The sequence below is a fragment of the Triturus cristatus genome, chromosome 3_1, assembly GCF_964204655.1.
Source record: "Triturus cristatus chromosome 3_1, aTriCri1.1, whole genome shotgun sequence".
In the NCBI taxonomy this organism is placed as follows: Eukaryota; Metazoa; Chordata; class Amphibia; order Caudata; family Salamandridae; genus Triturus; species Triturus cristatus.
Window position 1 is genome coordinate 643,858,060 of NC_140583.1, and position 27,917 is coordinate 643,885,976.

The 27,917-nt window shown below is 44.9% G+C and overlaps 1 protein-coding gene across 2 annotated transcripts in view; it reads right to left on the reverse strand.

The window, feature by feature from the left end:
• ITGA11 (integrin subunit alpha 11) overlaps window positions 1-27,917 on the reverse strand; it is a 508,108-nt gene that overhangs the window by 183,101 nt on the left and 297,090 nt on the right. For both annotated transcript variants that reach the window (XM_085644636.1, XM_085644637.1), the window contains 3 exons: window positions 26,340-26,484; window positions 17,064-17,212; window positions 14,470-14,610 (listed from right to left, as the gene is read on the reverse strand). In XM_085644636.1, the coding sequence (XP_085500762.1) occupies window positions 14,470-14,610; window positions 17,064-17,212; window positions 26,340-26,484 (435 nt within the window). The remainder of the gene's footprint in view (window positions 1-14,469; window positions 14,611-17,063; window positions 17,213-26,339; window positions 26,485-27,917) is intronic.

Here is a 27,917-nt window from a genome sequence, read left to right on the forward strand (position 1 = left end):
CTGAATGCCCCTCACTGTATTTTATTTCTAGGTCTTTTAATAATAAGAAGATGTGCAATAAGAATACATAGACCGAACATTGGGGGAATGTTTGATGGATTGGATCCTGTCCCTGTCTTTTAGATATAAAATTTTCTTTCGTTTTTGTAGCTTTTATAATAGGGTCAGGACCCAAAACACTCCATATGCTCACACCTTACTTTGTTTACCTCCCTTCCTTTAGATCGGCTCATGTGCTCCCTCCGTATTTGTGAGTGGACCACGTTTCTTCAGTCTAACCCAGTAGATAAAGACAAGGAAAAACAATTCCCGAAAGAGACATTACAAAGAATATGTTTCTGAACCTCCTTTATCCACATGTAGGTACGTATCTCATGGACCTTACATGGGTTTATAGCTTATATTTCGAAAACTAAATGCTCTATCAAATAGATTCCATTGGGTCATATATGAACAACTTTTTACTATGGAGGTTGTGCCCAATTACGATTTTTATTAGATTTATATTCACTCTATAAACATTCTTGTTTTAATGAAAAGGCTATTTATCTCATATTGCAGATTAAACTTTTGGATCATATAAAAAATTTTGGACAGAAGATTCTCAGCCTATATTGTACAGTCTCAAACTGATTAAGTTTGGAGCAACTTATCTGCTTATTCTTGGTAGGTACATTAAATACTCATTATAGAGCATGCCCAGTTCTGACCATTGTGATCTATATACATAAACCTCATACTTAGGAATTTTCCCTTTTATATGCAAACAATTATGATCTAACTCGAATAAACCTAGTGAATGGCAGTATGATTTTCCAGATTCCCTTCTTTCTGTGTCCACCGACTCTCACCTCTTCCTTTCCTCTTCTTCCTTATCTAGTGTTTCTAAACGCATATATAAGATAACTTCAAACAGAAGTCCCTTATACACATATTGCAAATGTGTCTAGCTGTGCTCTCAATGTGGGGGATATTGAGAAAACATGGACATGAGATATAACATGACAATTTTCGTTATGTTTGAATTGAATTTTAAATGACCATTTTCTACTTAAAAGAATTTATGTAAATATGTCTGTCAGTATGTAAGCTCAAGTTTGTTAGACTAATATCCATTGTAGGATATTTTTTAAATATATGATTTGTTTGTAATTGTATTGTATCTATGTATTTTTTCTAAACAGCCCTGAAGAAGTCCTGTGTTAGGACGAAACGCGTCGGCTGTATCGTTTTGCATTGTCCAATGAATTTGGAATAAAGAAACTGAAATCAAGGATTACCTTGTCCTCTGAAATTGATTTGAATATAAACAAATTGACACTGTTTATGAATTTGTGGTGCATCTTAGCTTATGTCTGATTTGCCCCATAGAATATGCCTTTGCATATATATCATATATGTAGGAATTTGCAGTCAGTATCTGTAACAGCAATTGTGGGTGAAGAACTTACTGAGCTTCAGTCTGTCAGTAAGGAGCTCCTGAGTGTGTTACATCACATTCCCTCTAATGTTTATGTTTCTATGTGTATGTATTGTACATCCTGGGTGTTATTTTTTCAAAAAGGCTGAATTCCCTTTGAGTGCCTGTTCTTTATGAGCTTTGATATTCTTGTTATCTTATGCAGTGCTTCCCAACTGGATTCCTTTTCTCCCCTGACTTCCTGTGTGACCTAGGGCAGCCCTGTTACCAATATTCTCTTTCCTTTATCTACCCTGCCACCAGTCCTTACCGGAGCTCCTGACAGTGGATCCTCCGAAGACCTGAAGATATCAGCCGGGCAAGTGGCGAACTCTAAATATGTCGGGCTGTAATCCACCAGGGTATCAGGATACATGCTTTCTCTCCACTATCGGAAGAGAGTACAGCCTGTCAAGCTCTGAATAATCCCCTAAATACCTAGTGGGTTGCACAGCTTCTCAAAGAAATTATCTTTTGGTTCTTCTGACTTTACAACTTCTCACCTCTAAACCTCCTGAAAAACATGGACCTGAGATTTCTGTCTGACAAAGGCCATTACCTGTGGTAAACAGAAGCCAAGTGTGTTGTAATGATCAGTTCGGCAAATCATAATTATGTATACAAGGTACATATAACTACAAGAAAACACTGTTTGTACCAAGACTGGCTGGATGCTTCACTCAAAGTTCACCCTGATTAATTTCTTCGCAGTGTTCATGTGGTTCAGGCTTCAGTTTTTAGCTCTGCGTTTTAACTGCACTACTTCAAGGATCTATGCCTACTATAGGGCTGGGACACTCTACGAGTAGCTGTTGGCTCTTTAAATCCCATAACCATTATTTGGCCTCAAGCACCCATGTAAGAACTGTAAATATGGTGCTATTTATATGACTGATGAATTTTTATAAAAAATTGATTTGTTTAATGATGTATATAATAAATTGTTTTATCATTTTACCACACACCCCACCTTCACCCACCTCCCTTGTCTTCCACTAAATGGGTCATAAGTGTAAATGCAGTTGTCCATGCTAAGTAAATTAAATTGTAAATATTTGTTTCCATAACGAGTAACTTTGAATAAAGCCACGTATCCATTCTAATAAATGGCACACTGTATTGTGTTGATCATTCCTTCTCAGCAACCACAGCCCCTGATGTTCTTGTACCTCTGGTTCCTGTACAGATGCCCAACACCTCAACCAAGCTTGCCTCCTCCAGTAGTAGGGCCAAGGAGCAAGACCAGACCCATCTTTCCAACTTTAAACAGTGGTTACTGGGCAAGGCAGCAGCGATGCAGGTTGTCTCTTGGTCTGGAAGCAGGTCGGCTTGTTTATATGGACAAAAGCAACCTCACCAACAACCCCAAGAATCTGAGGCAGGATGGCAGGGGTGTGTCAGATACCAATAAATGCCAATAGAGGTTTAGCTCTGATGTGCTATAACCTTCAGCAAGCCCAGTCTCAGGTACACATACATAGAAGACATCTTTTGAATTAATATCTATATAGGCCAACGCTCAGACAGCAGCAATGCTTCACTGCGAAAGGTGGCAATCTCTTTGCACACTTGCTATGAACTGGATTACTGGCAACTACACTTTGGCTTATTGGTACCAGGTATTATTTTGTATCATCCTTGGTTGGAACTCTCTCTCACTCTCTCTCGTGATTTGGATCAGAACTTCCATGTATTGGATTTGTATTTTTCTTCCCTAGACTCTGCATCAGTGTCCTGCTTTCCAGCACCTCGCACCTGATCACAGTTCCACTTTCATCCATGGTACGCTAGGATATGGCCTTCTATGAGCATCAGATAAAAGTCCTCAATCTGTTTTCAGATGTGTTTTCTTGTTACCCCTGCCCATCAGATTCAGTGTGTTAATGGCCTTCATCTAGTCTTAGCAAAAGAGTAACGAAGACTTCTGGACTAGGCCAGTGCTCATAAAAATCAGAAATAAGTTTGAGATCATTCTCTGTCTAATGAAGATTAATTCCAGACTCTGCATAGTCTGCTACGGAGGGGCGCAGACTCTTGCAAGCAATGGCTTTAGAAACAGATTGGGAAACACAGGCTCCTGTCTGTAAATGGCATCTGTACTCCAGAGGCGCCCAATCCTTGCCAATAATAACACACCACACAGATCCTCGCCTGGTGCCAACATGCTGAAGAAAGACCAGAGAAAACACTGCAGGTTCCTAGTGATGGGGAATGCGTCGGAAACAATAGGGCTCACATCAAAGGGAGCCCACTTACACCCTTTCACTTCAAAAGGTTTTTGAGATGTAGAGGAAATTACACCATTGCTTTTAAAGGCATAAAGTACAGAAACCTGCAAGCAATAAGCCATCAAGCCTTCTCCATCTGTGCATTACCTGGGATTCTATATGGGTTAACGTTGTTTTATAGAAAACAGAAATATCTTGGGGGTCGCAGCTACTGTGCTTGGCCTTCCGCCTGCCGGGGAGTTCAGATGCTCGTTGGGTGGCGCTGAAATCATGAGCACTGAGGTAGAAATGACGTCAATAAAGCACTGAGGGGGTTGGCACAGGCATACAGAGCATGCCACCTCGAGAGCCACATACACTTAGGGATTTAGCACTGGAATGTAGTGACGGTCACTGCTAGAGCCAGACGTGGCCTGGGGAGCGGCATAGGGATGCCCAGCCTGTCATAACTAGACCGAGCTAGGGCCAGAGAATTGGCACTGAGATGCACTCTGTCAGGGCCAGGAATGGGTGCGACTGAGGACCAGTGCAGGCTACAGAACCTTGCACTCTAGGCCTGGATGAGAAAGGAAGATCAGCAAAGGAGACAGAGCCATGCACTTTAGGACTGGATGGGGCCGGAGGATCTGAAAAGGACACAGAGGCAGGGACACAGATGCTGCCGCCTAGAGAACTAGCTGGGCTTAGTGGGCTGGCAAAGGACGCAGACCAAGACATTTTGGAAGTGGATATGCTCATGGGGTTGATACAATACCAGTCACAGCTAGTGCTGGTTCGCTCAGGAAACTAGGGCAAGGACACAGTCTGTCACCTCAATAGCTGTAAGGGCTCAGATAAATGGATCAAACCACCTGGCAGCCGCGGCTGCTGAAGGTAAGAGTGGTGGGGCGGTAGGGCCAGCTGAGGGGGGGGGGGGGGGGAGGTGGTATTTTGAGAGACGGCCACGAGGCAAAATTAAATAAATAATTAATATTCCCTCGTGGTCGTCTCTTGAAATACCCCCCCCATCCTGCCCCACCATTCTTACCTGCAGTGGCCACGGCTGCCACCGGGGCTCTGCCATCAGGTACAGCGATGCACATCCTGGTTCCTGCAAGATTGAATGAGATCTGGAGACCAGCACAGGACGCCAAGCCTGCTCTAAGGAAAGCACCACATGGATACACAGCACGTAGCGGTTTTGGGGTGATTGAGACTGTGAAAACGACGTTGAGCCTGTCATATCTGGAATAGAGGGAGCAGCGAGCTGGCATAGAGTTACCGGGCTTTTCAACTCAAATACTAAAAATCATCAAGAAACTAAGTTTTTAGGTTTCAACATTCCATCACATGATGGGGTCAAGACCGAAAAGGAAACATTAAAAACACACAAAGTAGTGAATCAGCTTTTTACTACCCGGATACTCATGGCTATTGACAAACTACCTGAGACCACCACAACCACAACGAATGTCCCATGTGAGCCCGCTGCCATGTACATCTCCCAAGTCCTTAACCCACTTTCACCCCACTAACCTCACTCCTACCTTATTCTGAAACATGCCCCTCACAATACACCTCTCCATATTTCAAAGGAAGCTCGGCATGCCACCCCTTATTAATGATACTTTCATTAGTACAAAGTGATAAAACCTAATATACTTGTCTAACACTAGAATCCCCACCATTATCACATCACTAGTCACATGAAACCTCCTGTCTATAGCAGCAATCCGCCCAGATCTCCACTCTATGCTGCCTTCCCCTTTCCTATCCTCCACAACCCCTTGGCCAGCCGTGTCCCGTGCAGGTAAGAGTGGTGGGGCCGGGTTGAGGAGGGAAATCGACAGACGACCACGAGGGAAAATTAAATAAATAATTAATTTTCCCTCGTGGTCATATGTTGAAACTCCCCCACCCAGCCCCACCGCTCGTACCTGCACGGGCCGCGGTTGCCCTTGGCCCACACTACTGACAACGCAACTTGAGATTGCATCTCACCCAAGGGTATTTCATGGTATTCTTTCAAATCAGCACACCAATCAAACCCTTCAAGGAATATACAGTGCCACAGTATCTCCATGCCAGCCCTCTGGCCACCTCAATCATTGCCAATACCTAACTTGCTGCTAGCAGTCATAGTAAATAACATACTCATATGCCAGAGTATATATTGGCCAGCCTGCAAAATCCAGGATCCCGCAGGAACGAACACACTGTGAAGAACCAAATCCCTCAACCACAGTAAAATAATAAATCTAGTCCTAATTACGAGTTTGATGGATTTTGGCGTGGTAATACCAGCACCGTTATGCCTCATTTCACCTGGTAATCCGGCCCAAAAATACAGCAAATAGGAGTTTTGCCCTCAGAATGGGGACTGGCCACACCGAAATGGGAATACCAGCTTCAATTCCATGTGTTTTCCCTGATTATGGAAGCAAATGTGTTGACATTTTCCACCTACTCAGAGCAGGCTGAAGGTGTCGGTAGGAGGGTCGGTGAAAGTCGACAAGGAAAGTTGGTTTGGGAGGTTAAGAGCAGGCAAGATCAGGGTAGGATTAGGAAGGAGCTGCATTGTTTGCTCCTTGGTGGTACTGCAGGGGTCGGTGGGGGCCAGTCTGTGCTCCTTCCTGCAGCTCCGGCCCTGTCCCTGCAGCAGTTTCACCTGATGCTGTGTTATGGAAGAGCCCTGGGGCAGTGATGGGTGTCTGCGCGTGCTTTGCGTGCCCCTGGGGCATTTTGGTATTACAGAAGGGGCCACAGATGCTTCTGTAGCCCTTTCTGTAATACCCATGGTGCTGACGCACATAAAGCGCCAGCACTATCTCCAGAGGGCGTCCCCTAATTTGCATGGAGGCGTGACCCCATGCAAATGAGAGAATCCCTTTGCCTCTGTGCCCGCGCCGCACTGAAAAGGTGGCGCACTAAAGGTGGCACACTGTCAGTGCGCCCCCTGAATGCAGCCCTCTGGAGGGGGAAAAGGAGGTCCCATGGACCCACCAGACATCACCTTGCAGGGGGGTGCAGACACTCACTGCACCCGCCTGCAAGGGGATCTCTAATCTCCTTTAAAAGCGCAGGCGGTTTGCCACCTGCAAAGTGAAACACAGAGTGGCTTCAAAGCGGCTGCTCCGTTTTTCACCTGAATGTGCTGCCTGGAGGCAGAGTGAGTTCTCGGCTCCCCTGGGGGCAGCGCTTTCCATGTAATACGGTGCACTTTCCCTGTTTGCGCCCGGCGCACCGGTTATAAGGTGCGCTGGGCACAAACAGGGAAAGTGTGCCCTGTAAATAACAGGGCCCCAGGTGTGCATTTGCACAGTTTGAAACCAGGCCTGGTGTCTCTGGAACTAGAGGTTCCGGAGACATTGTGTGAATTGTAATGGCCCGGGCGGTATCCCTCCCAGGCTAGAACTCGGGGTGGAATACTACTCCTCATAATGAGGACCACAGCGCCAAAAGCCTCCAGATAAGACATCACCACACCAGCGCATCACACAATCTTCAGTCCAATCCTCAAACCACCATATGCACAACTAACCCACTATGCAAATATGTTCTGATCAACAACAGACCCCAATTAACATCCTTGATACGTACCATAGCACTACAAGGAACCCATCTGCTCTCATTAATCGATTAAAAGTCAGGCCCCACCATATTCCTGCGGTTCACCAAGACTATACCATTTAGACCAAAAGCTGAAAGAAGCATCTCTTAAGTCAGCATCAAATCACAAGCCTGGATCAACACCAGCAAACAAATCTCAAATGTATACTTATATTCTCAAAGGAGTGCAGGTGCTACAGAAAAGCAAGAGACCACATTCGTAAACAAATATGTACTCAACATAAAACAAACCAGTCTAAGAACTTATCAATAGAAATCCACCCTACCCTAAACAGATTCTTGTCAGTAATCACTATAAATAGTGCACTGCACTTCATGTGGGTCACTGATATGTGGAGCTCCTGTATCAACACAACCATACATTTAGAATGAACCGAACTCCAACTGCAGAGTTAAAAAATACCCTTCTGGACCCTAACACCTGCATAAACACAAAAGACCCACCTACCCTCAAGATTCCCCTTTCCAAAAACCACACCAGTTAAAGAATACCTTCTCCATAGAGAATCCTAAAACAGCTTTTATCACCAAGGGAACTGGAAGACAGGCATCTGCTCATGTAGTGCAGACACAGCCTGCTTCAAAGTTGCAGGCAAGCACTTCAACTGATATACAATGTCCAATAAACACAGACGAAACACATTGCTCAAAAAGAAGACAATAACCTCCATTACACCACATCAAAAACATCATAACTTTAAATGAAGGTAACAGAACAAATGACATCAACCAAAATGACAATCTACATCACACCAAGTCAAGGTCATAATATATACTGTATGAAACCAAATAAAGTAATAAGCCGCCCAAACAGTTTCTGGTGCTTCCTGGTGTCCCGCAGTTTGCCCACACGGATTCCTGCAAGGGGGACCACAACATCCAGCAGTCCTAGCGCGCGGACGCGCTATTTAAATCAGATGCCGGCCCGCGGCCCCTTGTAGCCGCCCAAACTGTTTCTGCGCTTCCTGGTGTCCCGCAATTTGCCCACACAGATTCCTGCAAGGGGGACCACAACATCCAGCAGCCATAGCGCGCGGACGAGCTTTTTAAATCAGACGCTGGCCCGCGACGCAGGACGCGCCCGGGCCAAGGGCAGACCCTTACACGTCCGTCAGAGCCCAGAGGATGTTGGGCTGGGCCCCGCCCCCCCGAAATCTGTGACAATCTAAGGTACAGTGTGTAATTTTTACCGACTTTTGTTATTAACAACTCTGAGTCTTTGGCATTAATACCTCGCACAACAGCTCAACACTGGGTACCTCTACTAAGATGAGCAAGCGAAAGGGACAGAGTGCCCAATCGGGCGGAAGTATTGTGGGGACACTTGACCAATTTCCAACCAGGGCGACGTCAGTTCTCGCACATGAGATTGAAAGGACGATGTGCCGCCTATCTTTGGAGCCTTTTTCTCCAAAAAAGATCGTCTTTGGGGGGCACGGTATCACACATCACTCTGGAACAACTCCTGCTATCAGATAAAGTATAGAAATAGAAACAGAAACATTCACGGGATCTATACCCCATGAACCAGTACTGACTTGCCCCACACAAAGAGCATCCACCAGGGCTGCAGCCTTGAAAAATATTTCGGGATCCACTCCTGACCCTGCTGTAAAGAGGAAGAGGGGCCCACTGAGACCCAAACTAGCGAAAGCCCTAAGATCGAACATAAATGGGGGGATGACACAATAGAACCAGACCAATGTGGCCTAAGCCCAAGCCGCACGGAAGCACAAACCTCTGCTCCATGCCCTCTGATGAATGAGGCCATGTGGCAGAGATTAGAAACCTTGGTTTCTACCATGCTGAACCCCATTTCACTGAGACTGAGCCAGATTGAAGAGAAACTAAATGGCCTTGAATCCCAGGCTAAGAATAATTTTCGTGCTTTAGAGGCATTACTAGTAAAGCCTGGTTCAACGTCTGGCAGAGCGCCCCAAATTCACCAAGAGTAATGCAGAATAGCCTTGACCGTAAAGCCCACAAAGACGACGTCTCCTCCCTATAATCTGGCACACCCCACATGCACTAATTCTGATATTTGTATCGGCACGACTCGTAGTATAACACCTGGCATATCTAGTGAAGTTGCCCAAAGCCATTCAAGTCAACCCAGCGCCAATGACTTTAACGAAGTGGGGGACAAAACAAACCAACAAACGGATAATCTTAATAGAGCAACTATTGGTCTAGGCAGAATCCTGCCAGGGAAGGGCAGCCAAGGGGACCACCAGAAGGTTAAAAGATCGGTTTCGGGGACATCGATGACTGGAATTCAGACTTTACATCTCCCCCCAGCGGCTGCTCGCCTGGTTATGGTATTGGGTAATGTACCTCCGCTGCAGGAGGGTCAGGCAGAATCAACAGCTCAATTAATGTCTAAGGCCCTGCACTTGATAGCCCAGAACTTGAATGAGGGGGGGGGGGGGCATAGGCAGGAACCTACGAAGTCAAATGATTATGGCTAGAAGAATACCCTGGGTAGGCCCGGCAAGGAAAGAATTGCAGGGAGACTGTGTGGTCCTAAATTTCAAAAATGAATTTTTGTGAGATATTTCCTAGAAAATGTAGGTGATCATTTTTGGGGAAATTCGCATATTACCATGTTACCACTGGGTTTTTTCTACAGACCTCCTTTCCCACAGACAACAGGGGGCTATTTTGAGCACAGGGAGTGTCAGACACGGGGGCCATCACGGGGATCTCTAGGCTAACAGATTTGAGGCTTGAGAATAGATTTGCACCTCTATCTGTCCTTGAAGCCTGCGACTGACTACAGTCACTGAAAACAAACTCCCCAGAGACCTGTGAGAGTCAGTCCATCTCGGCCCCTGTTATTGGTGAGAGACCAGAGCCACCCATAATACAACAGGGAACACAAAAAGCGGCACTAAAAATAGCCTCATGGAACGTGGCTGGTATTGATCCCAAATTGAGTGACAATAACTGGCTAAACGTATGGCAAGATCATGAAATCGTATGCTTTCAGGAAACATGGGCTGTGGGGCCAGTGTTCATAAATGGATACTGCTCCTTCCAGACCGAAGCAATACCGTCTATTTTGGGGAGGGCCAAGGGGGGGCATCCTGACCCTAATCCGTAAATGATTTACCGGTAAAAGTAAAAAAGTGTGATTGCAAAAATTTTAATTTCCACATTCTTATGATGGAGATACAACAGGAAGGGATATGTCTATTAATAAACTTTTATAACAATAGATTTGGCCCAAACATGCACTTAATTGTGAGTGAGGTTTGCAAGGCAATAGATAACATTGCACTCAACATTAAGAACGCAAACGTCAATGCTATTTGGATGGGCGACTTCAACATACATCCTTGTAACTATAACGCATTGCCAGTTTGTGGACTAGAGGACATGGGGGGGAAACCCAATATATAATTTCACACACAATGAGTATGGCTATTGCCTATATAGGTCGTTAGCCTCCCTAAACATGGAAGTAATTTGCGATCCAGACCCCGTTACAGAATATCCAGTGGGTACTTTCCACCGAAACGGGGTGGAGTCAATGATTGATTACATACTTTTAAGAACTCCCCTTAGCTCAAGGGCTTCCAAGGTAGAAAACTCTTTCTCGATTTTTAGTGACCATGCCATTTTATCCACAGAGCTGAAGGTATTTATATGGGACACACATAGCCACAAACAAGTTGAAACTCCAACTGTGGCAAGGAAAAACAGAGTCCAATTGAAATGGGCCCACATTGATAAAATAAAGATGATCCCTGATATTATACTAAACACACGAGATAACATACAATTGAGTTTAGATCCAGAAGTTGATGCAGGGAAAGTTAGCTTTTTGTGATATTTTAGAGAAGGTAAAATCGGCACTTACATGAACAAAAGTGCCAAATAAAGTAAAAGGTAGGGGCTGGTTTGACTCATCATGCACTAAAGCGAGGAAGGCTCTGATCCACGCCTTGAAAAATAGGCCAGTACTCCCGGAACAAATAAAAACACTGTGGCCTTCATATAAATTAGCATGGAAAAATAGAGAAAAAGTCATCAAGGAGGACTTATGGGGGGATCTTGATAAGGCAGCCAGTATGGGAAATAGCCGTTATTTTTGGAAGCTAGTAAATGCACCATATTTTAAAAATTCTAGCGACCCTACAACAGATACAAATGTAGATGAGGCGGCATTGGTCTCCTACTTTAAGAATATTTTCCCCCTAAATCCTCACACCCCAATCCCCCCCATTACTGAAGAGCAAAATTCCCATGCTCCCCTTTCATTTTCATTTACTGAAGTCAAAGTAGGACTAGACTCATGTAGTATGGGAAAAGCCCCAGGACAGGACGGCGTCCCAATCGATTTCTTTCAAGAAAATCCAGATTTATGGGTACCGCTGAATAGTATAGCTCTGGTAGGTACCCCTCCATCATGGTCAAAGGGCGTCATTGTCCCAATTTATAAAAAAGGAGACAGGGCTAACCCACAGAATTATAGACTGATTTCCTTGCTGGATACAACATCAAAGCTGATGGGCCGCCTCCTCCTCTCTAGGTTAGAGGGGTGGGCTAAGGAAAATAACATCTTAATCCAGGCCCAATATGGATTTCAGCAGCGTAGGGGTACCGTGGATCAGTGCTTGAATTTAGCACTGACCATAGAAAAATACACCAGAACGAAGGACGAAAAGATATACATGGCATTCATGGAACTGACAGCCGCATTCGACTGCGTGGTCCATGTTAAACTATGTAATATAATGGAGGCGATGGGGGTTGATCAACCCATATTAAATTTCATCAGACAATTGTATCTAAATGCCATGGCATCAGTCCGCTATACCAAGGATGGAGACTGCACACGCCCTTTTAAAATTGCCTGGGCAGTACGGCAGGGCTGCCTCCTTGCCCCTTTCCCCTTCTCCATATACACAAATGGAGTCGAAAAAGCACTTACCGTGGCTTCCTGGGATGTCCCTATCTTTGACTCACAACCGCTACCAATATTGGCTTACGCGTACGACGTGGTGTTAATCGCCAGAACAGGGATTGGTTTACAACGTCTGATAACCACGTATGTTTCCTTTATGGATTCATTACAATTGAAGGTAAACCAAACTAAGTCCTTTGTAATTATATTGGGGCGAAAATAAGAGACAAAACACCGTATCTGTACGCGGATGCTGAAAGAATAGAGGTGATGGACTCCTTCCCCTATTTGGGGGTCCTCTTTGATAAAGACCTATTGTGGTCAAAGTTGGTGGAAGGAAGCATGTAATGGAGAGAGGTATTACTGCTGTTAAATCCTTTGCTCGGAAATTGGGTGCTAAACCTCTTCTACCTAAAAACATATCTACCAGGCTAAGGTAAAGGCAGCAGAAACTTATGGGGCTGGTGTGTGGGGTGTTGTAGCGCCAACACCTCTGCAAACCACTGAGAACAGCTTTTTTTTTAAATCTATAGTGGGTCTCCCTTCTCCTCTTCAAATTATATTTTACGCTTGGAATTGGGCTTACCTTACATTTTAGATTCAATACAGCTAGCCCCAATTCTCCTTTAGCATTCAATTTGGCGGAGAGATACAGTGAAACTTACACAAACAATAATAAAGAGTTGCTTAAGCATGGACAAGTGGAAGATGTCTAGGTGGCTCAGCTATGTGGAGTCAGTACTAAAGGAGATTGGTCTCCCTGAATTGTTTAAGGACCCACTGGCTCGTAGAAAGGTTTCTAAACAAAAGGTCACCAGCATGTTCTTACTGATGTCTGCGTACAAGCGAAAGGAATACCACAAAGAGAAACACACGGTTTGCATATACCGCCAAAATCCTCCATTAACAGAGGGGGGTACTCCTATTTAGTAAATGTCACCTGGCTGCAACACTGATTTATATTATTGAGATTCTGCATGAACATGATCCCTCTGATGTTAGGGTATCCAGAAAAAACATATAGCCACTCGGATCTAAGTATGTGTCTATGCGATAACCTTTCACCACAAAACGAATTGCATCTATTTTTTTTTTGCAGGAATGACTACCTTAATCTAATTTTAAAAGAAAGGAATTTTAATCAGTGTCGAGTGTCGGGTGGCATTATATTTTTTAAAACTGTTACCCGACCCCCTGGTTTGCTATGCGGTGGCGACATTCCTATGGGCCTGCATGAGAAAGAGATGGGGAGGGGGGGTGCTAACATCTGTGAGCTTGTTACGCGATAACTCAATTGTATAGTTTTAACACATGAAATGATTTTATTGTATTAGGGTCTTTATTCTAGAATCTATGATGAATTATTTGCTGTTTTTAAGAAAATTTTACTATTATGTATTTATTTGTACTTTTATGTTCATTTTAACTTGATCGAATTAAGATTGAAATTGAAATTGAAGAAATAACGTTCATAACACAAAAACAAAATGAAACCTTGCATCACACCAATTTAAAAAGATAACCTCTATGACCATCTACTACAACAAGAATACACCAAGCTCCGAACAAGCTACCTATACATATGGCACAACACCAAGATGATGACCTATGTGTAATTAAAATACAATACACCATATCACACCCATCTAAGAAGATAATCTACATAACACCAAATCAAGATGATAATATGTATGACACCAAATTAAAACAATAAAATACAAAACACCAAACAAAAACTGATCAGACTGCATTGGCTTGAAAGTCCCTCCATGCTGTCAACCACTGTACAAGGAACTACCTATGGAACAATACAACAATACAGCACTATCAGAAGATCCTGCCCAGGCTCCATCATCAAACAGAGCTCCAACTTTCAGACATTCCTACAACTCACCTGGTCCCGGCCCTTCAAATCATCAACAAAAGGGGTTTATATGTTGGCACATTGCACCTGTATATGAAATAAGCTTCCTGAAAATTATTTTAGGTATCCACCTACAAAACAACTTTAAGTTTCAACGATCTTGTGCTAACATGTGACAGTGGGCTCCTTGTGTCTCAGTGAGGTTTCGGCTCAATATAGAAAAATAGCTAAAATCACACAATCTACAGAACCGATGTACATACAACCCTCATCCCTTGGAGCATCCAAAATCTCCGATAAGCTTGAACATGCACTCCCATTGATGCACACAAACATCTTGACAACCCTCCGAATAATGTCGAAAGCCCCGCGACAAATAGGCGAGAGGCATTTGGATTACCTCTCTTAAGATGTACACATACACCTTGCCTCTTTCTCTGCCCTCGCTGAAGTACATGGGAGCTCCCACCAAAAGGACGTCTGTTATCCCATCGCCGTTAACGTCAACAGAGTTAATTTCACTTCCGTAATAGGATCCGATCTAGGAAAAACAGAAAAAAGACCAGTCAGCGGGGCATGAAGACACTGGAGCTACCGTGAAGCGACTCAGCAGTCTTTGGCCCCTGTGAGGTGCTTCCTGCATGTGCACTGCAGACCAATGCCACTGGAGCAAGCGTAGCACACCTAAGTGCCCTGCACTAGCTACACTACATTGACTGCACTGAAAATATCTTTACAGATTAAAAAGCATTCCAGGAAGCTTTTGTTCCTTTAACGACTGGTGGATGGAAGGCAGAGCTTAAGAAATTGGGTAGATGTGTGGAACAGCGCTCAGACGAAGTGATGGAGTCATTGAAAAGGATCAGTCGAGGTGACGGCTGAATTCAACCACACCCAGAGTAGATTGTGGATGTGTGGAGAGACTCCAGTAGAAATTGTGGATCCAAAAAACTGAGTACTATAAGAGGAAATTAATGTGTGTAAAATCTCCCACAGGAATTATGTATGCCCAGTGTAGTCTTCTAGGGGAGGAGATTCACGTATGGAACAGCCTTCAATAGCAAGAGGCAAAAACATGGAGACGCCCCAGGAAAGGGGATGGATGTGTGAAACAGCTTTCTAGGGGAAGCGATGAATGTAATAATATAGCCTTTTAGCCCTTCATAGCGGGCTATACAGGCAATTAAAGGCTCGCTCCAGCGTTCGGCTCAGACCTTTAACAAGGGAGCAGGACTTTAATGGCCGGTATAGCCCAGCTACGAAGGGCTATAAGGCTATTAGAACATTCTGCCACTAGAGGGCAGAATGTTCTCACAAATAAACAAAGGCCTCTTGGAGGCCGAGGGGGGGTTAATTCCCCTCGGCTCCGAGAGTCCTTTGTTCACAGGAACAGCTGTGAACAAAAGAAACATTGGAATGTTGCTCTGCGGGCTTTCACCGGCCAGTAGAAGCAGGGAGCACTCCATTGTATTCAATGGAGTGCTCCACATTCCAATGTTCTAATAATCCATAAAGAAATAGGTATTTGATCTAGTGAACAGTCTCCCAGAGAAAGTGATGAATGTATCAAACAGTTCTACAGAAGTAATATAATTAAATGCATGGATCAGATGTCAGTGTGCCCCCTCAGTGGACTAGAGAAATGACTAAGCCCCTTTGACTAAAAACTACATGGATGTCTCTTTGTGCCCTTTATCTGTTACAGAGATGGCCCGATCTTTTTTGTTTGTGTGTTGTAGAGGGTAAACAGCAAATACCACGACCACCGAACAATGCGTTGCCTTTGCAATGCGGAAGGAATAACGAATGCTTCTGACTCACGCATTCCATTTACAATGCAAGTAGTTATGTCGTTACGTAAATCCAACGCTTTCCCTACTGTTGCGAGGACTGGAGTTGTAATAGTAAATTATACTATTGCAAAGTCAAGCGCCCCCCCCATAAGGCAAGTCGTTGTAACGTCTTGCATTGTAAATGGAATGTGTGCTTCAGACGCATTCGTTGTTCCGCTCATGTTGTTAAGGAACGCGTGGAAAAGGAAAGAGTGGTCGTGTCATACAACCCTCTAGATATGTGCTCCTTGCAGATGGTGCCTAGCAGCCCTGTGTATGTTATAGTGATGGCAGCGTGCCCTCTTGCATGTGTTGTAAGGTGGTGTCATGCCCATTTCCCACTTCTAAAGGGATGGTATACTGCTCCCTTCTCTGTGCAACAGGGTTGGTGCTGTACCCTTTGCCTGTATCTTACAGGAATATCAAAGTGCCGAGTTATAATGTCCCCCTTTTAAAATGTTTTACGGGGATGTCACAGTTTCTTTTAGCATGTGAGACAAGGATGGCACCATTCCACTTACTTGTCTGTCACTTGATGCCGCTCTTTCCCATACAGCGAGATTTAGTGATGACCCCTCGTGCACCCTCTGAGCACCATAGGGAAGACATGGCCTCGTTTCAAAATGGCATATCCTTGCACTTACCCTGTGTGTTACAGGAGTTGCTATGTGTTGCCTTCTTTATGTAACTGTGATATATGAGGCTCTCCTTTACTATGTTATCGTGCCCACTGTCAGGTTTTAAAAGGCTCTCTCGAGGCCACTTTAGTGTATTACACATTGGCCTCTCGTTCCCTTTCGTTATAAGGATGCCTAAGTACTAGGAACTGCATTCTATTCATCACCAGTGTAACTGGTCTTCATGCTTTTTTATGTATGACAAAAGCATCTTTGTGACTCTAGCCCTTTAGTTTTAGGGCTAGCACCATGCCACTTGTCTTTTTGCCACAAAGATTATATCATGCCAATTTGTGTGTGTGTTGGAAGGATGCCACTGACCCCTTATCTGTGAATTACATGGATGCACAGAGCCCCTTGCCATATGGAACACGAATGGTTCCAAGCCTGAACCTCACGTATATTAGACAGGCATTTGCCCTGTGCCATTGTTACAAAGACGTCACCTTCCTCATGTTATAGGTGTGTCTCTGTACCCATATTACCTGCTCTGCTTTCAGGGACTGATGAATGGTGAGATTCTCGTTGTTGTGCATTGTAAAAATGATGACTTTGCCAGTGTGGTTGAACCTGGGTGCTCCCGCCACGTACACCCGGGCATGTTTCCTGGTCACTGCTGAATTGACTGTGTAACCTGCAGATAGAGAGACAAGCGCTGATCAGCCTAGGCAGACATGCACATGAAAAGCTATCGCCACTCTACGCTCCCCGCCATTCTCCCTCAGGATGTTTCAAATTAAAAAAATAAATAAATACATTTACACCAAGAAAAAGGAAGAGCAAAAATCTTCCTATTTTACAAATAAACTCTCTTCAGTACATCTGTGTGTGGTAACCCCATTTGAATCGAACTACGTTGAACACGTTCAGCAGCCTCCGACACATTCACAAGAGCCGGTTCCACCTCGGTGGTCTCAACTCAACCCTATGAGCCTTCAGTTGAGCACCCATAGGGCAATCTTCTCTTCCCCATGGCCCTGGATCTTCTCAGAAGAGAAGGTCAATGCAATACTGTTACTTTAAATGTACAGGAAGTTCAAAGGAAGGCGTAACTCACTCGACCAAGGTTCCCAGGGCTCATAATTAGGGGTGGGCGGAATTTGCGTAGTCACGCTACGCAAAGCTCTGCGAAACGGTAAAAAATCTCCGCGAGCATGTAGAAATTCCGCGAGCACGCGGAATTGCTTGTTTGTGATGCTTTTTTCCTGTACGCGAATGCTGTTTGCGTGCTCAGGGGGAACTATATCGCGAACACGCAAAAAATTCAGCGAAGCCGCGGAACGTAGAATTTCGGGCAATTCCATGTTCTACGCAGAACGCGAAATTACCCAAATTCCGCAAATTCCGCGAGCGAACAGAATTTACCGCCCAGGCCTATTTAGAAGCTGGTGAGCAGCCTGTCATCCCGCCAGAAGTCTTGACCATGCTACAGAAAAAACGAATGTTGCTAATGTGCACGTTTTTCCCCTGCACATCAGCAAAACGTTCCTGCTTTCTTGCCCAGGTCCACCATGAGTCACACTGTGGTCATAGGAAAAAACAAACCACTGGCATATGCCTCGCCCTGACATCGACCACTGTGACCTCGCATACCCTGGGCGGATGGGCCATCGGGTCAAGAATTTCAAAAGATGGAGCTTACTGAGGCTCTACTATAGGAGGAAAACTGGAGATTCCCCCACCTCTACACTAAGAAGTGTCTCAGACACGTATCTGCATGTCTCTGTTTGTTAAAATCACTAGACAGACCAATGATAATTCACCAAAAAATAAAAACCATCCTACCATTTTGGATATGTTTCAACAAGTACCTGCAACTTGAATTAAAGTATTGAACAGATGCACTCTTAATGATGGTTGTCTGCCAAATGAACTTTTCATGCGTTGGATTCTGTAAGCGCGAAATAACTTCTTTTCATCAAACTCAAAAGTAAAAAGTGACTATGCACCCTTCCAGTCAATGCGCACTTCTGAGACCACTCCGAAGTTCAACTTTGCTTGACCATATCTCTTGTTCCTAAGACCCAACCCAATCACGCAACCCGATCACAACGTTTGCAATTATACCACGTGAATGACTACAGACCTTCCAGGTAGGGATAAAAAGCCCTTGCCTTATGGAAGCTATCTTGAGGGAGTAAAACCCTTCCTCAAATGGTTCACCTTGTAGAGAGTTCATGTACACCAATGGTGACATCAACGACAGGGATTCTGAGGAGGAAAGCAGCTCCACTAGATACCTCATGAATGTTTATGTTTATGTTTATATACTTATATAGCGCTCGATTGCCGTGGCGTCTTGTCGCTGAGGTGTGTGGACAGGAACAGTGCGCTGTGTTGACAAGGAGCCTATACGGAAGTAAACAGCCATGTTTTCAGGCTCTTCCTGGAAGACTGCAAGTCGGGTTGAAGCTTCATGGACAAAGGCAATTTGTTCCAGAGCTTAGCCGCACATTGTGATATCGCCCTACACCCCCATCTTGCCCGTCTGGTCTTTGCGGTCTTAATAAGGCCCTGGCTGGCAGATCTAAGAGCACGTGATGGGATGTATGGTGGGAACAGTTTTTGAATGTCCTCGGCACCATCGCCATATATTGCCTTGTGCACAAGGCTTAAAGACTCAAATTCCACACACTGTTTGATGGGAAGCCAATGGAGTGACTTGATTCCTGCAGAGGTTGACTGTCCTCTGGGTATACCCAGGAGTAATCTCGCCGCGGCATTCTGTAGGGATTGCAATTTTCTCAGTTAGAATTTATCGATGCCCAAGAATAGGGCATTGCAGTAGTCTAGCTTGGATAGAAAAAGTGCTATCATCACCGTTTTTTGCAGCTCTTGAGAGATGTATGGAAAGATTTTTTCTCAAAGTTTTTAACAGAAAGAAACAGGATGAAGTAAGACTGTTTACCTGGGCACCAAAGTTCAGTTTCTCGTCGAAGATGATCCCTAATTTCTTGACACTATTTACCAGTCGTGGGCATTCTCCAGCATCAGTAGGCCACCAGCACTTGTTCCACAGGGGCTCGCCCGGGCCGAATTCCATCACCTCTGTCTTGTCTGTGTTTATTTTCAGGAAGCTGTGTCATCCAGGTCATAATCTCAGTGAGACAGACATGGAAACCGGCGGCTGTATTCTCAGGCTGATTGGTAACAGAGATGACAAGTTGCGAACCATCAGCGTAAGAGATCAGGGCAAAACCATGCCTCCTGATAAGGTTAGCCAACGGGGTGACATAGATGTTGAACATTGTCGGAGAAAGGGTGGACCCCTGTGGGACACCGCATGGGAGATGGAAGCTGTCCAATTTCGGGCCATCCCAGAACAGCCTCAGCTCTCTTGCCTCCAAGAAGGAAGACAGGAGGGCCAGGGCGGTCCCCTCCACCCCTACATGCCTCAGCCGCTGCACCAGAACCGTATGGTTCACGGTGTCAAACGCGGCCGATAGATCCAGAAGCACAAGGATCGCCCTTCCTCCCTCATCCATCACCCTAAGGATCTCTTCGGTAGCAAGGATCAGGGCAAATTTGGTGGAATGGCGTGAACGGAAACCAAGCTGGGAGGTGTCCAATAGATTATTAGCACTGTGTTTAGTGATTTTTCCAAGATCTTAGCCACCATTGGTAGGCCGGAAATGGGGCGATAGTTTTTTGGTTCAGTAGGATCCAGATTGGTTTTTTTTAAGAGAGGTGTAACGGATGCTTTTTTCCAGATTTCTGGATAACAACCTGATTCCAGGACTTGTTTTATGAGGGGGTGAGATTATCACAGATCTTCTGGGCAGACTGATGCATAACAGTAGGGGGACAGGATTCTGTGGGGAGCCGGATTTTATAGAAAGCAGAAGTTTTTGTACTTCCTCGCTTGTAATTGACTGGAAACACACAAGCTATAGTTGAGGACTAAAGGAGAAACTGTTCTTTCACCAAGATCTCCCACTCCTAGAGCATTGAAAGAGGAGTGACTTAGTATCCCTCTGTGACTTAAAGAACAGGGAGTCAAAATAAAAAAGTCAATGCTGCCCAAACAACATGAAGTTATCAGGCTGTCCATATTGATGTGATTACTTAAGGGTTCGATTTTGAAACATGGCACATGGCTCAGGTATTTGATAAATATAAATTGAATTGATTACATTTTTAATAAACTGTTTACTCTCACTTGAACGTTAAGGATATATAGTAACGGAATCCCAATCTTTTTTCACTTAATTCCACCTGATGTGAAAGATCGTGATCTAGTTTGATGTGCACTCCTGGTTGCTGGTAACACAGCAGCCAGATGTTTCGGCTATGTGGTCAATCGCCTGCACTGTGCTCACTCACACATATTTAGTTCTAGTTTCACAGAAGTTAGATAAACAGATTTTCTCAATTGATTGGATCTAATCATTTAAGTCATGGGAAAAGGAAAAGTGTTCAAAAACATATGAAGTTCTCCATATTTGAGAGACAGCAGGACCACACGCCTGTTCGAGGCGCGAGTGAGATTGTTTGCTCTCAGGCAGGATGTGAGCTCTACTCAGAAAAGTGACCTTCCCTCCTAGGGTCCGATTCACCAAGGTTGCTTCTGGAAATTCAGGGATACGCACACACAAGTCGAGATAAGTCACAGATATTACTAGAAATATGTTAGTCAATAAGATACTTTACTTAGTCGTTAGTGCAGAGCAAAAATTCTTCAAGCAGAGGGAATTGGTAGCCTGAGGAGAGTCATGGAACCCTGTAACCTGGTGAAATGTATGTGAATTAGATTAAAAACTCTGCAGGAAAGGAGTGTGGGGCAGCAGGGGGTGATAGTGCTGAGGTTGTGGGATTGCACATGGTGGTTTCTCAGGGTGGCAGGTTTTCTGCAGCTTAGATGAGTGCACCAACAGTGGTTGTCTGAGTGGCGTGGCCAATATTTACATTTATTTTGGTTGTCACACACAGTTGCTTATCTTAACTTCGTTAAGCTGCTTTTAGAGAGAATATCGATGGCACACGTGAGGTAAAGTAGGTTTTTGATCATTTGAGTAATATATGATGATGATATTAGACGCCCCATGTCACCTTTCATGAGCTACACTTCTTGCATTGCTATATGTCTAGATTTTAGAAAACCAACATAGTCTTTGGAATGGTGAATAAAATGTAATTTTGATAAAATGTAACAAAACTTGCTTTTTGTAAATACGGAAACATACCTGTAAAACATGCTGTAACTTTAAGAAAAAGTAAATAGTTGTATTTAAATAACATTTTAAATGTGAAAGCGGCTGCCGCAGCCTACATGGCTCTGGCAACTGTGTATTGTACTGTGCTATACACATTGAATAACTTTATTGTTGATAGAGCTGCGGCCTAAAATTCAGACATTGCGTTAGTTTGATGCAAGTTCCTGGGGTCTCGGTATGGAACCTTCATTGACACTCGCCTTAGATTTCCTGAGGAAGGGTGGGGTCGTTTACTCAAATTATTCTGCGAGAACAAAGTTTGTTCTAGGGTTCTGATAGTTTTTCAGCTGAGATGCACTCATAGTATTTAAGTTTCACTGTGTCCAGAGGTTCATGGAGTGGGGTTAGAGGAGTTGAGGAAGTTGATTTTTAGTTTAGCTCACTGACACCAGTTCAGATTGGAGAATTGATATCAACAAGACATCCATGTTCCTTAACACAATTATCAAAGTGTGGATACAAATTGTGTACAATAATTGTTTTTAATAAACAGATTGGGCACACTTAACCACTGACTTCTGAAGATGGTTTCGGTGCGCACGGGTTTAGTTCATGGCTGTAGCCATTGCAGCGTCACCTGGCAGGATAGCTCAGTGAGTTTAGCACCTGCTGTCGAGATCTGGTTTTATCTGCAGTCCACGAGTTTAATTCTTTGCAATGCTAACTCAGTCTTTCATTCTTCCAGGGCAGTTAGATGCAGCACCATTACATTGGTTAATAGTAACACACATTATTTACAGTGCTTAGAACCTACAAACAACTGAACTACACACATAAAGAAACAATGTATTATTAATCACATACACCGTTAGACCTTGAGTCTCAAACAAACATAACAGAGTACAAGGGGCAGGCAGAAGTGACCTAGTAGTCACCAGCAGTCAGAGAGGAATTCAACCCCTCCTGCCCTAGGCACGCCACTGGCATTTTAAACAATCATTGGCAAAGTCAAAAGGTTTCACCTAAGCAAAAGCTATTGGTTTTGCCAACGTCTTTTAGCCATGTTGCACAGCAGCGTGGAGGGGAGTAGAGTAGAGTGGAGTGACATGGCTTAGAGTGATGCGGAGTGGCGTAGAGTGCAGAGGCGTAGAGTGACTTGGCATGGCATAGAGTGGAGTGGGGTAGAGTGGAGAGGTGTAGAGTGGAGTTGAGTACTGTGGAGTGGCATGGAGTAGAGTTTTGTAGAGTGGAGTGGCTGACAGTGGAGTAGCGTGGAGAGCAGTGGTGTAGAGTGTACTGGCTTAGAGTAGAGTGGCATAGAGTAGAATAGACCGATGTAGAGTGCAGTGGCGTTGAGTGGATTGGCAGAGTAGAGTTGAGTAGAGTGCAGAGGGGTAGGCTAGAGTGGCATGGCATAGAGTGGTGTGGAATGGCATAGACTGGCATAGAGTGGAGTACATTGGCTTGGAGTGGCATAGAGTAGAGGGGTGTGAAGTGGGGTAGAGCATAGTGGCATTCTATGGAGTGAGGTAGACTAGTGCAGAGTGGCACTGTGTGGAGTGGTGTTAACTGGCATAGAGTAGAGTGGTGCACACTAGAGTACAGTGGCATAGAGTAGTTCAGAATAGACAAGTGGCGTATAGTGTACTGAGGTATAGTGCAGTGGAGTGGTGCAGAGTAAAGGAGAGTGGCATAGAGTGCAGTGGCATAGAGTGGTGCAAAGTAGAGTTGAGTGGTGTACAGTGCAGTGGTGTAGAGTGCAATGGCGTACAGTGAATTGACATAGAGTACATTGGCGAAGAGTGGTGCAGAGTAGAGTGGCATAGAGAGCAGCAGCATCGAGTTGTATAGAGTTGAGTAGAGTGGCGTTTAGTGCTGTAGCACAGAGTGCACTGACGTAGAGTAGAGTGGCGTAGAGTGCAGTGGTCCATAGTAGAGTGCAGTGACATATAGTAAAGTGGAGCAGAATAGAGTACAGTGGCATAGAGTACAGTGGTATAGAGTACATTGGCGTAGAGTGCAGTGCACAACGCAGAGTGGCATAGAGTGGTGCAGAGTAGAGTGCAGTGGTGTAGAGTAGTGCAGTGGCATAAAAAGCAGTTGCAGAGTGCAGTGCAGTAGAGTGCAGTGGCATAGAGTGGAGTGATGCAGAGTAGATCAAACTGGCATAGAGTGCAATGCCATAGAGTAGAGTGGTGTGGCATAAAGAACAGTGGCGTAAAGTGCAATGGCGTAGAGTAAAGTGTCATATAGTGCAGTGGCATAAAGTGCAGAGGAGTGGTGCAGAGTAGAATGTGGTGGCCTAGAGCACAGTGGCATAGAGCACAGTGGCATAGAGCGCAGTGGCAAAGAGTGCTGTTGAGTAGAGTGGCGCAGAGTAGATTAGAGTGGCATAGACTGCAGTGGTATAGAGTGAAATGACATAGAGTGCAGTGGCAAAGAGTGCAGTGGCGTGGAACGCAGTGGCATAGAGTGGAGTTGCACAGAGGAGAGTGGTGCAAAGTATATTAGAGTGACGCAGAGTGCAGTGTCATAGAGTGCACTGGTGCAGAGTTATGAGTCGCAGAATACAGTGGCGTAGAGTGCAGTGGCAAAAAGTAGTGTGGCATAGAGTAGTGTGGCGTAGAGTAGATTAGTGCAGTGAAGAGTGCAGGGTAGTAGGGAGGAAAAGGAAGCAATATGGAAGCGGGTGGGAGAGAATAGAAGCAACATGAAAGGGGGCGGGTGGAAGGGAATAGAAGCTACATAGATGGAGATATGGGAGGGACTGAACACATATGGAGTGCTGGAACACAAAGAAAAAAGTATCTCCAAAAACTGCAAGACAGGCAGCAGCTGTTTGTACAATACAGGCAGCAGCGGGGGACGCTTTTCCCACTCATAAACCTTGTACAACAGACCATGGAAGCACAACATTCCCTCACATTCGCACTTAGATTCCGCCCGCTTGTGTTGCATGAACAGCAGGTTCATGCAGCAGCAGGAAGGGAAGCAGCAGCCTTGCAGACACAACCCCTGTACAGCATGAGCCGCGGCCACCAAAGCTCCCCTCTCTCAAGCCGGAGAGGTACAGCCGGCCAGAAGCAGCGCAGGCTCCCTCAAACAGGTTTTTCGATTTGATGTTTCTAACAGTTTTTCCGCAGGGTGAGCCAACTCTCTCTACTTGCACAGTGAGGGGGCCCAGACGCCACGCCAGTGTACAGGGTACAGTGGATGCCAGTTGGGTCTAGTTTACATTCGTTGCTTGACCCAGCGATGGCAGATACCAATGTGAACGAGAGTCGGCAGGTGCCACGTCACATGGGCCCTGGGCCCTTGACTTGTGTCTGCTGAAGCTCACTGTATTTAAAACAATACTCGTGGACAACAGAGGCTTCAGTGGGCAGGTTACCCTTCTCTGGAATAAACCACCTCTCTGATTGGGATATAATCCCTTAGCTGCACCCAGGTGGGTTCAAATAAATACAGACTAACTGGTCACTTGCTCTCAGCTTTATGTGTGCCTTTTCAGAATCAGCGAAGACATCCCGTAGCGTTAGAAACTGGTGACTTTAGCCTCGAGGAAGTTTAAAGGTCACTTTGACTCATCCTTGGCCCTACGCCACGCAAATAAAAAATAACTATGAGGATCAGGTTGATATAATGTACCTCCCAAGCCTCCCTGTTCCCCCCGTTTGCGGCGAATGCCTCCTCCGCTGCCCTTTTACACAATTATGTATCTTGTAAGCACTTCCCCTGTTTTATAGCAAACTTCCTGGATCTTTTCCTATTTTTTAGAATTTGCAGGTCATGTGACCAACCGGCTGATGCCTTCTTCCTACTGTCCTACCAATCATTTCTTAGCCTGTATCCACCAGTTCTCCAGTGAGCCACCCCCCACATGGACCAGAGCTTCCCTTCCCTTAGCCTACCAGTATCCTGTGAGGCCCACTTGACATTTTCCTGTTTCTTCCACCTATCATCTCTTTGAAAGGACTCCAGGCTGTTTTCTGCATACAGACGTACAGGTTATTTCCTCACCTTGTGCCTGCCTGCACAGGGACTAGTATGTCCACAACGATAACAGTTACAACATAGGTGGCAGCAGCGCAAGCTTCCCTATCGCATAAAGAAGAGGCGATACCTTTGGAAGCAGTGCAAGCTTCTCTCCTATGCACAGGCAACAGTGGTGAGAATTCTCCCACACACACAGTACACCCAGTAAAGCCATCAGCAGTGCAAGCTCCACTGATGTAGAGAGAGCAGTCACACCATGCGCTTGGGAGTGGGCACTCCGTGTGGGTGTGGAGTCACAATATGGACGTTTGTAATACTGACATGTACTTTATCATCCATGTGAGTAGATGCAGAGTTAGAAAATACAATTTGTAGTTTTACGTGTATGCTTACCTGGACAATATAGCAGTAGTTCATGTTGTGGAGTATGATATGTGCAAGTTGATATTATTAAACTTAATACCGTCACATTCCACCTCTGCATGGAATTAAAGTGTGCTTGCTCCCTTAGACGGCTGTGCAGAACCCTTCGCAGCCAATGGAAGACTATGATGTGCCATAATCTTGGTTTTGGAAGTCCAGTCTTAGCGGCTACCGTTATGATCTACTTACCAAGGTAGGCTCCATGATTCTTCAGTTCTTCTGGGAACTCCCTCAGGTAGGATTCCCTCTTTGGAACAATTTTCCCACTGCTGGTCTCTTTGAGGACAGCTCCAGTCCAGTCATAGGCACCAACAGCTCCCAGTAAAATGCCATCCTGTGTGAGGAACAGCAAAAAGAATGCACGTAAGACTGTTCAACCATGTGCGATGGTAAAGAGACGGGTGACGTAAATCAAGGTATTACCACAAGTCGAGGACAATGTCTTCCATCGTTAATTGGCAAAGAGCGACAACTCAGAGCTACTGTTAAAGAAACCACTTACGTATCCGTGATACCCCAGAACAAATGCATGGTCTGTTAGTGCTGGGGAAGAATAAACTCTCTGTCCATCTATTATACATACAAAAGACCTCCTACACACATTGTACATAACGCCTCCAGACCCGTTATTTATGTATTTACTAGTTTTATATAGCATTCATCGCCATGAGGTATGGGAACAGTGACATGAAGGTCAAAACACAAATAAGGATCCGAGGGCCAAAAATCGAATGCAGCTGCTTTATTCCCCGGCCACGAGATTGTTTAGATGGTTTGGATGACTCAAGGCGCCTTGATGCCAATTGGTATTTGAGCACTTTAAAAATGTATTTTCCTTTTGTTCATTTCATTTAATTTCATTTAATTTCAACATAAGACCTAAAGAATTATTGGAATCAACAGAGGGCGAGAAAGGAGCAGAAAGCCATAGATGAGGTAAATAATAGGCAGATGAAGAAGGGTGAGTGGATGTAGGTAAGTGGCTAGAGAGTCCGAAAGAAAGGAGAAGAAGGGAAGGGGTGCAAGGATCGGGTGGAGCAGGCTCCAGAGGAGGGAGAGTAGTGAGGGGAAAAGAATAACCAGCTGAGGAAGGGCGAGTGGATGTGTGTAAGTGGGCAGGCAGTTAGGAAGAAGGGGGCAAAGAGTGTGGGGCAGGATACAGAGGAAGAGGCAAGGGGGGAAGTTGAATAAGGGAGTCAATGAGGGAGAAAATTAATGGGCGGGAAATGGGGCAGGAACTCTGGGGAAGGAGAAGAAAGAAGAGGGGATGGCACAGAAGAAAGGTAACATGGGGTGGGCAGGATAGGGAGGAGCCAGTGAGGGCCTGGTTGTGAAACCTAAGGGAGGTAAGACACCAGAACCCAAGTAGCAAAATGGCAGCAGCACAATGTTGTATAGACCGGTTGTTAGAAACTGGGTTCCTGGTTGACTGGGGAGTCAACCCTGGTCAAGCAGTAACCACATCCTACTCAGGGTAAAGAACCAGTAATCCTCAAATTAACCTGTGTTGACCCACAGGTAGCTTGGCACAGAGCAGTCAGGCTTAACTTGAAGGCAATGTCTAAAGTATTTGTGCAACACTTCATACAATACAAACAGTGAAAACACCACACAAAAAGACCCGACACCAGGTTTAGAAAAATAGAGTATATTTTAATAAATAAAACAAGACCAAAATGTCAAACATGAAATCAGGGAAACCAGAGATATTGAATTTCAAAGTTTTAGGTTAAAATAGCACCAAAAACGACAAAGCGCCAACAAGGG